A 12,130-nucleotide genomic window follows, 5' to 3' on the forward strand; every position below is an offset into this window, starting at 1 on the left:
CTTCACGACATGGCGGCAGCAACAATACTACAGCGAGAATAAAAGTTACACCTTCTTTCTTTGCGTGAACATTTGGGCGGCGTTATGCAAATCTTCCCACATCGTGACGTAGACATGTGGGGGCATATTAGAACGAGCCGTTTTAGGTAGGCGTGGTTGACTCTTAACTTTTATAAAGATATCTCTTTGGATTTGAGACTTTAGTCTTTGCAACTTTACAGATCTTTCTGCCTACTAGGTCATATCATACTGATTCATTGAGTCATCAATGAATATATTTCACAAAATGGGACCCTCAATCCTTACATGGATTGATAATATAAAAGTTTTTGTTTTCTACTTTGTCTTAAGTCAAATTAGAGAATTCAAATCTTTATGTAAGTAAGGAACTACAGTTGCATCTCAATAAATTAGAATGTCATGGAAAAGTTCATTTATTTCAGTAATTCAACTCAAATTGTGAAACTCGTGTATTAAATAAATTCAATGCACACAGACTGAAGTAGTTTAAGTCTTTGGTTCTTTTAATTGTGATGATTTTGGCTCACATTTAACAAAAACCCACCAATTCACTATATCAACAAATTAGAATACTTCATAAGAACTTCATACTTCAATAAAAAAAACATTTTTAGTGAAATGTTGGCCTTCTGGAAAGTATGTTCATATACTGTACATGTACTCAATACTTGGCAGGGGCTCCTTTTGCTTTAATTACTGCCTCAATTCAGCGTGGCATGGAGGTGATCAGTTTGTAGCACTGCTGAGGTGGTATGGAAGCCCAGGTTTCTTTGACAGTGGCCTTCAGCTCATCTGCATTTTTTGGTCTCTTGTTTATCATTTTTCTCTTGACAATACCCCATAGATTCTCTATGGGGTTCAGGTCTGGCGAGTTTGCTGGCCAGTCAAGCACACCAACACCATGGTCATTTAACCAACTTTTGGTGCTTTTGGCAGTGTGGCCAGGTGCCAAATCCTGCTGGAAAATAAAATCAGCATCTTCAAAAAGCTGGTCAGCAGAAGGAAGCATGAAGTGCTCCAAAATTTCTTGGTAAACGGGTGCAGTGACGTTGGTTTTCAAAAAACACAATGGACCAACACCAGCAGATGACATTGCACCCCAAATCATCACAGACTGTGGAAACTTAACACTGGACTTCAAGCAACTTGGGCTATGAGCTTCTCCACCCTTCCTCCAGACTCCAGGACCTTGGTTTCCAAATGAAATACAAAACTTGCTCTCATCTGAAAAGAGGACTTTGGACCACTGGGCAACAGTCCAGTTCTTCTTCTCCTTAGCCCAGGTAAGACGCCTCTGACGTTGTCTGTGGTTCAGGAGTGGCTTAACAAGAGGAATACGACAACTGTAGCCAAATTCCTTGACACGTCTGTGTGTGGTGGCTCTTGATGCCTTGACCCCAGCCTCAGTCCATTCCTTGTGAAGTTCACTCAAATTCTTGAATAGATTTTGCTTGACAATCCTCATAAGGCTGCAGTTCTCTCGGTTGGTTGTGCATCTTTTTCTTCCACACTTTTTCCTTCCACTCAACTTTCTGTTAACATGCTTGGATACAGCACTCTGTGAACAGCCAGCTTCTTTGGCAATGAATGTTTGTGGCTTACCCTCCTTGTGAAGGGTGTCAATGATTGTCTTCTGGACAACTGTCAGATCAGCAGTCTTCCCCATGATTGTGTAGCCTAGTGAACCAAACTGAGAGACCATTTTGAAGGCTCAGGAAACCGTTGCAGGTGTTTTGAGTTGATTAGCTAATTGGCATGTCACCATATTCTAATTAGTTGAGATAGTGAATTGGTGGGTTTTTGTTAAATGTGAACCAAAATCATCACAATTAAAAGAACCAAAGACTTAAACTACTTCAGTCTGTGTGCACTGAATTTATTTAATACACGAGTTTCACAATTTGAGTTGAATTACTGAAATAAATGAACTTTTCCACGACATTCTAATTTATTGAGATGCACCTGTATATTTATGTCTGATTAGCTGTAATAATACTAAAGGAAACAGATTAGCTGAAATTATTTATTTCTGCCCACAAAGATCATTATAAGCTGATACGATGATATCTTCATTCGTCCTTATTTTTACACACATTAATAACAAAATCAAGAGTAATCTCAGAAAAAAAAATTCTAATGGCATGCATGGGCAAAACCTACATGATGTGCATGCGCACACAACCACACACTGGGGCAATTATAGTACATTTGTAGGTCAAGTACATAGAGGCACATATCTGTTTTAATATTTATCTGTAGAAGTTACCTGATTGAAAATCACTGAGAAGTATCAACAAGTGCATTTAAAAATACCCCGATCGTGAAATCTAACCCACATTTACTTGTGTAAATGAATTGGATTCAAATGATGTGATCCAGTTTGTCTTTCAATTCCAACAGATTTTATTTCAATTAAAGGTAAAGAACACAATAAATTAAACAGGAAAAAAACTAAATGTCCAATCATTTGGAGAAATGTTGATAGTAATTGTGCCTGGCACTTGGGCCAATGACACTTGAGGTCTAAAGCTTGTACAAATTCTCATTGCCAAAAATTCTAATTTCCCAGTCCCAAAGTCATATTTCCCATAATTCCACATGAAAGTGGCCAGCCTTCTAAATTCAGATGCAGAGTGATGGCATACAGTAGAGCACATCCTTTAAAACTTGAGCATGTTTCCAAGGGCAACAGAATTAAAGCTGCGATTCTTCTTTAAAATGTACTTTCAAGTGGCCCTTCATAACATAACACCATAATCTGTGCTTTCTCAAAGTAGAGGGAAAAAAATTTAATCAACCAAGCAACTCACTGTTTGATCAAAGCTTTGCACCTGTACACCAAATCGAAAGAAAAGCACTAAATGTATACTAAAAGTATACCAGATTATTATTTTTTGGTATAATATTCATTACTTAGTGTACGTTAGTAATATAGAAGCGTGTGCTGTATATACCTTTGTCAACACTTAGTAAGTTAAGCTCTCAGAAGGTTCATCCTTCAAAAACAAAATAGAATATAATAAGGAAACATTTTCTCGAATATCACTGATAAATCCATGGAACTGGCACAATATAATTACTTCTGAAAGCCACATGGCTTGCTGTCCATAGAAAGGCAAGATTGGAAAGTTTTACACTGTTTTTCAAGAAAGGAAATAAAAAATGAAACAGATAATAAAGCTTAGCCTCCAGCACTTAATAATAATAACAATAATTATAATCATAATAACAATAAGAATTACAACACCAACAGTAACCATAATAATTCAAACTTGTTAATCATAAAGCATAATAAAGCGTTTTAGTCCCATTGTCAAAGATTCTGGCACAGATTGTTAAAACGGTGAGTAAAAAGACATTCATGAACCTGGTCCTTCACGCACTCGTACACACACACACACACTGAGTCAAACAGAATGGTAAGGATGTGTAAAATGACTAGACAATCTCTCCCTCAAACACACACAAACTAAATAAATAACCATTTAAAACCAATAAATGAACAGCAATTTCACTTTACAGCACACATCAGTTCCCATGGTCTCATTACTAAGTGTTTTTGTGTTTCGTCATCTTAAATGGACTGATAACAAAAGAAAGCTGTGGTTCACTGATTAAGAAATTGATGCATATTTCTGAATATTCCAGAAGTTAGAGCAATAAATATTTAGTGGGAAGGCATGATATCTCCCTGTCACATCACACGGCTTTAAGATTTCAGAGGCAGACTCAGTACAGTAGAATGGCAAGGCTGTGAGGAAACGCAAAGTACGTCAAACGTAAAAAGAGGGACGAGAGGAGAGAGTCTGAAATCATTTCAGTAAAGGCTTTTGAAGTTAAACACCCCCACACACCAAACCTACAACTTACACACATTTGCATACAGGTTTTGTTTTGTTTTGTTGTTTTTTTTAATAGAAACACCACACTGGAAACCCTCTGTATAAAACCATACCATCCCTGACTGAGTCCACTATGGAATGCAAATAATGAGGAAATATTACAGTGGGACACAAGTAATATTTCCATAAATCTACTCGTATATCTCCTCCAGTCTCTCTCATTTGCCATTGCTGAAGACAAGTTTTCTCTCCCATAATAGAGAGAATAAAGATTGTTGAGAACTAGAAAGATTAGTTTCTGCATAGTGTTCACCCACCTTCCCCTTTACCGTTCTTTGTTGAAAACACAAAATCAACATCTCACTTATATGTATCTATATACATGATTTTTCCACTCGAAATAAATGTTGAAGAATGAAAATTGCAATGAAATGAAACATTACAAGGCATACATTATAATTAGCAAACCTAGCACAAATGTTCATATATAACAGTCATAAGGACATACTGTGTATCCTTAAAGGTAGGTGCGGTCACCATATTCATCTATGTAAATTAAACTGCAGAAACAGGGAATCGATAGGACTCTAGTCAACGTTTAAAGTGCAAGTCTGTTGCAGTTTCTCTTCGCAGAAAACAACAATGTGCCAAAAAAAACTGGTGCAAGTCTTCTGACGTGAACTGCTGCGCAATAGATTAGCCAGCGCCCCCTGGTGGCAGCTGACCATATGGCAAGATCACATCTTTCGTACACTTTGTCTGTTTGACCCATCAAAGCATGGTACTGATTTGGACAGTCTCCCGAGACAACACAATCTCTTTTGTCTGAAGAAATAGCAAACACATACACAGAAACCCGTTTGGTCCTCAAGGAAGAAAGGAGACAAACTGAAGCCTGGGTCAGAAGCACATGGAGTCGGGGGCGAGAGGACTCTCCACTGTCTCTCCTTCGGCAGCCCTGTGGGCATCTCAAGGATCTCTTTGTATCCAGCGCCTCCCACATGCTGAGATCCGATTGCCCCGCCTTAAGCATATCTCCTTATAGGAACAGGTGGTAAACCTTGGAATAGTATCCAGGCATTGGACTAGGAGATCCAACTGAAGTCTTTCTCGCTTCCCGTCCTGGCGTCTCCTTCCAGAGCCGAGTCGCTTTCCTCTTTGCCATCGTCCATTGCTCTGTCGTCTCGCTGTGACATCCCTGAGCCAGGCCGCCATTTTCCATTCTCCTCCTCTTCTTCACCTTCTCCCATCAGCTCCGCTTCCACCATCATCTCCTCTTCCCCGTCACCATCGGCGGTGTCATCGGGGAAACGGTGGTCACCGGGATACAAGAGTTCCTCTTCTGGCGAGCCATCCTCGCCATTCTGGTCCAGCAGGGCAGCCATGCCTCGACCTGAGCAGTCTGCACAGACGCCGTGACGACGAGAGCCGTGCTTGATGCCCACGCTGGCAGCAGACATGAAGACGCGACTGCATACTTTACACACGTACTTCTTGTCCTTACTGTGCACCTGAGAAAGAGTGACAATGCCTTGTTAAGAGACAGCATTTCATTTCTTTTCAAAAAACTTCTGTGGCAGTACCATCATAATACCGTGGTACAATATTCATTTATTACAGCTAGAAGCTACATGAGGCTTACAATGACCCTGTTTACGCTTGGAATAAAGATGTGTCTCAGGTGATCTGTGGCTGGTTGCATACAAGTTAGCCATCTCATTTATTCTTCAACACTGGTCATTACCAAGTCAGTTACATAGAAAGGTACATTAGTCTAATTTGAATTAAAAAAATATATATATATGAAAAAAGACTTAGCCAACTGCTAGTTGATCAAACTAGTTTCTTAAACAGTCTTAACATAGTGGCTGTGTTTATGCAACTGGCCCCTGATCAAGCAAAGAATGTTAAAAACATGTAAACAGGGTCTGATGGGCTATTTTGAGTTTGAAAAATACTGAAATTATATTTGTAGATAGTCAAATGCATGCAGCCACATCAGATTTATATTGTATGTAATAATCAATCCTAACCCATCCCGGAAAGCACATACAATAAAGCATGCACTCAGTTAATAGTTTTTTTTTTTGCTCAACATATGCTGCAGCAACAGCAATATGATAAAAGTCCCAAATGTTCAATAAATAGTTTGATTTATTAACAATAATTATTTTGCAAAATAATACAGGTTACTTGTTGGGAATCACTGACATGCAGTAATTCATTAGGCTATTTACAGTTGCCTAGCAACATGGCAACCTACCACATTAATGTAGAATGTACATTTCATCTGCAATTTATCTGCACTTTATAATGGCTTTGAACACATTCACTTTAACATGTTTGAAAAACACTTATCCAAAACGCTTAACATTGAATTCAAAGTATGCATTTTATCATTACAAGGATTCCTTTGAGATTCAAACCCAAGACCTCGACATTGCTATAATGCCACGCTCTAGTGTGGTACATTTTATTAGCATTACATGTATACATAAACTGTAAAAGCATCTCAAACAAAACTGTGTATCTGCAGTCGCTGCTGGATTCACAAGGGAAGAGAAGCATTCAGCCAATTACAGTCTCTTGTGCAGACCTTTGAATTTTTCACCACATTATAACGAAGCGGTGACAACATGTGGCGGTGTAGCATATCGGTTGTGATCCATCATGGTGTGGATCATGAATTAAGCAATGTTTAGGTGTTAAACGTTTCAGCGCTAAGCAGAAGCAGTGCTGTCTGTTATCATGTCACACTATTACAGGCCCTTTGATATGCACAAAACCAGAGCTAATTTCTGTGGCACGTCTCGTAGCCACACAGAGACCAAGAACATGCGCCAAAGCGTGTTTATGTGTGCTTTCCTTGAGAAGATACAGTAAATACAGGCTTTAAGAAAGAAAAAAAGGAGAGGAGGTGTTAAAAAACTGCTGGCAATAAGGGCAGAGAAAAACTGAGATAAGAGGGGTTTATGGGATATGGCAGAATGCTTATTTAATAGGGGCCCACTAGAGACTTGAATGTCTCCCACACAAACATCTTTACGAAAAGCACATATGCTGTATAGTCCTTAATAAAAACTGAAAAGACATTTCAAAGTATCGGCTTTGAAATTCAAAATATTTCACAAGATATTTATATTAAATATTTTTTATTGCATTTTATTTAATTATAAACATCCAGATGTAATAATCAAAATTCCACAATGTTATCTTAACCACTCTTAAAGGGTTAGTTCACCCCAAAATGAAATTTATGGCATCATTTACTCACCCTCAAGTTATTCAAAACATGTATGAATTCCTTTATGGTAGCTAATGACTTCCATAGTAAGAAAAAAATATTAAAGTCAAAGGGTACAGGTAACCATTCGGTTGACCACATTCTTCAAAATATCATTGAAACAACTTGAGGGTGAGTAAACAATGATTTAATTTTCATTTCTGGGGGAACTATTCCTTTAAGTGCTGTATACTTTGCACATTTATGCAGATAATTGCTCTGCACTCACTGCCTCCTCCTGTTGGTACTGCACTCACCAGTGTGTGGCGTTTCATGTGTTCCCTCCGGGTGAACTTCTTCCCGCAGATCTCACAGGGATATGGCCTCTCGCCCGTATGTGAACGCATGTGCCTCTTCAGGATGCACTGGTGCATGGCGGAAAAACTGCAGTATGGGCACTTAAACTTCTTCCTGATCACTGTGAAGTCATTAACTGTGAATAGAGATGAAGAGATGTGAAGAGAGCTGGTTAGAGTCTGAACACATGCAGGTTAAGCCACTGGAAGTATGAGAGTTAATATGTGAGAAGTGTTTAAAAGCAGTGCTGTCTGTTATCATGTCACACTATTACAGGCCCTTTGATATGCACAAAACCAGAGCTAATTTCTGTGGCACGTCTCGTAGCCACACAGAGACCAAGAACATGCGCCAAAGCGTGTTTATGTGTGCTTTCCTTGAGAAGATACAGTAAATACAGGCTTTAAGAAAGAAAAAAAGGAGAGGAGGTGTTAAAAAACTGCTGGCAATAAGGGCAGAGAAAAACTGAGATAAGAGGGGTTTATGGGATATGGCAGAATGCTGTATTTAATAGGGGCCCACTAGAGACTTGAATGTCTCCCACACAAACATCTTTACGAAAAGCACATATGCTGTATAGTCCTTAATAAAAACTGAAAAGACATTTCAAAGTATCGGCTTTGAAATTCAAAATATTTCACAAGATATTTATATTAAATATTTTTTATTGCATTTTATTTAATTATAAACATCCAGATGTAATAATCAAAATTCCACAATGTTATCTTAACCACTCTTAAAGGGTTAGTTCACCCCAAAATGAAATTTATGGCATCATTTACTCACCCTCAAGTTATTCAAAACATGTATGAATTCCTTTATGGTAGCTAATGACTTCCATAGTAAGAAAAAAATATTAAAGTCAAAGGGTACAGGTAACCATTCGGTTGACCACATTCTTCAAAATATCATTGAAACAACTTGAGGGTGAGTAAACAATGATTTAATTTTCATTTCTGGGGGAACTATTCCTTTAAGTGCTGTATACTTTGCACATTTATGCAGATAATTGCTCTGCACTCACTGCCTCCTCCTGTTGGTACTGCACTCACCAGTGTGTGGCGTTTCATGTGTTCCCTCCGGGTGAACTTCTTCCCGCAGATCTCACAGGGATATGGCCTCTCGCCCGTATGTGAACGCATGTGCCTCTTCAGGATGCACTGGTGCATGGCGGAAAAACTGCAGTATGGGCACTTAAACTTCTTCCTGATCACTGTGAAGTCATTAACTGTGAATAGAGATGAAGAGATGTGAAGAGAGCTGGTTAGAGTCTGAACACATGCAGGTTAAGCCACTGGAAGTATGAGAGTTAATATGTGAGAAGTGTTTAAGCCCTGCACATAGCATTAATGCCAAACCTACTTACCAAAGCACTGGGTTAATCTCTCTCTCTCTCTCTCTCTCTCTCGAATAAAATTACTTTAACATTATTGCTGCATTAATATAACGGGCTGATTCATGTTAACCCTAATTATTTTAATGGGTTGAGTCAGGGCTATTTTTATTTTAGGAGCATTCTGTAAAGCCATAAGGGATGACCCAAAGGAGGACATTACTCTACATTAGAATTAGCCAACAGGAAGAACATGTCCAGGTCATATATTACCTCAATATGAAAAGTAAGAAATAAGAACAAAAATTTTGCTTAAAGAAAATGCCCATTTTAAGTACCATTATGTTTTTTTTTCTCTAATACATTGTGACAATACTTTCACAACAGCTAAACATTCATCCGCCCCAAATTTCACATTACTGATGCACAAACAAATTTGGTAACAGGGTTGCCAATCTGCGGTTTTACCACGGAATAGGGCGACGTTTACACTGTTGCTGCAGGTTGTTTTTGAAATCTGCAGTTTGAAGTGATCTCCGCAGAATGCAATTTTGATGGAGGGGACCCCCAACAAAGGAGAAAACGGAGGAAAACACATGATTGGGCTAGTTTTGATTAGCAGTTGGGCAGGTTTTGTTTCTTAGACCTGGCAATCCTGTTTGGTAATTTGGTAAAAAAATTTGGTAAACTAACAATGAACAACAATCTAGTCCAATATATAATATAAATATACTATTGTTCATCAGTTCATATTCATCTATATTCATATATAGTATTTCAATCATACATAGTATTACGGTACTCTTCACCATATAAGAGTACAAAAAAATTACAGTGAGAATCACTATTTGAGAATAATAGGAATTACCAACAATGTAAAAAAAAGAAAAATACCCTAACATTATTAATGAGCATATTATTAAATTTAAATATTTGTATTTTTACCCTTTTAAGCAAGGAAAAAAGTCACCTGTAAATTGTCACTATTCATCATGGTATTATTATTGCCACATTCACATCAGTTACTGTATATCCTTTCCAATTCCTCCTATCCTTTGTGTCATCTAGTGGCAGACACTGAAGATAGCCAAAGCACTGACAAACTGCGAGAGGGATACTCTCCCTAACTCACCTGCCCTTAGCTACCAAAAGCAGCCCCAAAAGACAGTTTCCCTAGCAACCACAGCACCGAAACAGATTTTACAGCTCAAATTCAACAAAGAAAGCTGAAAAACCCACAACGCAGCATAGCATAGCTTCCTATTGTTTGCTGAACAATTGCTGCACAAATTATCAACCCAAACTCACAAAACCAAACATCAATTCCACTACTTCTTGTTCTAATTTTTCTGTCTTCTGTTAGTAAAAGATTCAGACAGAGGCATGTGCTTTGTGTTATTCATAGTATGATGACTGTAATCTCATTAGGCATTGGTCTATACTGGCTCAGCTAATAAGCGGATAAGCACCATTTAGGTAAGGACAGACTTGAAGCCCAGGTTTACCTTATAATCCATACACATGAAAGACGTGATGAGCTGAAATGGCAAAACCAAAATGCTGCACATTTACTACTTCAGAATCTGAAAAACTGCCCTGGAACTGACCAAAACCAACATGCTGCACATTTACTAATTTAGAATCTGAACAACTGCCCTGGAACTGACATTTCTCTACATTTTTTTAAACAGCTGATGGTCAGATCTGACCTATGACAAGTTTAAATTTAAGGTAGCAAATAAACCCCAAAATTGTAGTAAAACAAATCTATTTGTAGCTGATAACAACAGGTTCTCAATTTATTTTTATTATTAGTAAAATAAAATGACCACAGTTTATGTGATGCTTTACGTCAACATTTATTGTCTAAAAAATGACAACCAACCAGTTAGTATGGTTCCAAAATACATCATTTACAGAAATCTTTTTGGTTTTAGTCTAAAGGATATATTTTTTCTTTTCAGTCATAAAAAAAATAGTGCAATTCAAAACAGCTGTGACTGAGATTTCTGATGTGTTTTTTTTACACCCACCATTCAAATCTCTTCAGACAATATCAGAGTGCACTAGTCCTTTCGTTTTCTGAGGAGAAAGTGCTAAGACCTTGAAAACGTCAGTGCAAATCTCTCTCTCTTTTTGCATCGGTGATAAACAATGATTCCTCTAACAAATCACCCCAGATTCAATGCAGCAACACACTTAACAGTTTGAAAGATAACGTCATGCTTTCATTCTGTAACTTGGAAAGTTGTTATAAGCAGACCAAGCAGATATTTTGTTTGACGAAACACAACAAAGTTTTACATATGACAGAAAGATCGGATAGTCTATGCAAAAAGTGTATGATACCTTAAAGATCTTTACAAAGACAACAGACAAACATCTTATTTTCTGAGGGAAAAAAGAAAAGAAAAGAAAGAAAAACAGCGAAAAGAAGAGGCCTTTTGCATACTTGGGTATAAGATTTATGGGTAAGTTTAGGTGGTTCTAGTGACAATACACTTTCTCACTGCTGTGTCAGTAAGAATGTCGACACATTCACAGTTTCTGGCACAACTGATTTACTGCAACACTGCAAATCCATTGATTTCAAAGAGGAAAAATTAGTGACACTCAAAAGTTGCAAAAATGCTAACGGGTTCTGTTGCAGTGCGCACTGCATTTGTTGACCAATCACAGAGATTCTTAGAGAGGCGAGTAGAATTTCAGAATGGATATGGATATTTGCTGTATTTTCGCTTGATTTCAACCTCTAAGCTCTTCCACACTCTCAAAATGGATTTAACACGTCCCTTATCCACCGAACACCCCATCAGAGCTGCCTCTAATCTGTAAGCGCCCACTGATACACAAATGAACTTGCCATAACTGAATGACATATGTTGTGTGAAAATCGCAATTAATGTAAAAACATCTCCTCCAGGAATTACTACAAGTGTAGACTGCCTTGAAAATTTCCCAGAACTCTACCAGATAACTTTGTGGTCTGACCGCTCAATGGCTACGTTTACATGCACAATTTTTGGTTCAATCGGACTGAATTCATTCCGATTGATGAATCTGAATGTAGTGTTTACATGAACGCTAAATAAAGTGATCGGGTTGATGTGCGCATTTATATGTCACAAGCTTCAAATCGGAATGAATTTTTTTGACATGCGCACACTGCACAAATATAGAGTTTCTCACTGTTTGCACATAATAACCACTCTCCTACACGGCTTCTTTATTTGTTTTTATTAGCAGCATTAATATTTATTAATTTATGTATAAATATACATATAAACCGCTGTGCCGTGCTGCTCATATTTATCACGCCGTAAAAATGCCCCTCCCCGCACCCAAAACGGGTTG

General features: G+C 38.0%; 1 protein-coding gene across 1 annotated transcript; it reads right to left on the reverse strand.

Annotated features, from left to right (window-relative positions):
* Window positions 1–3,605: 3,605 nt before the first annotated feature.
* LOC107705740 (zinc finger and BTB domain-containing protein 46-like) lies at window positions 3,606–7,661 on the reverse strand. Its single transcript, XM_016509191.1, has 2 exons — window positions 7,404–7,661; window positions 3,606–5,374 (listed from the first exon to the last, which is right to left on the reverse strand). The coding sequence occupies exons 1-2, from the start codon at window positions 7,518–7,520 to the stop codon at window positions 4,949–4,951; spliced, it is 543 nt and encodes a 180-aa protein (XP_016364677.1). The 5' UTR covers window positions 7,521–7,661; the 3' UTR covers window positions 3,606–4,948.
* Window positions 7,662–12,130: the final 4,469 nt, after the last annotated feature.

Source organism: Sinocyclocheilus rhinocerous, unplaced genomic scaffold, assembly GCF_001515625.1.
Source record: "Sinocyclocheilus rhinocerous isolate Xijiao unplaced genomic scaffold, SAMN03320098_v1.1 scaffold263, whole genome shotgun sequence".
NCBI lineage: Eukaryota > Metazoa > Chordata > Actinopteri > Cypriniformes > Cyprinidae > Sinocyclocheilus > Sinocyclocheilus rhinocerous.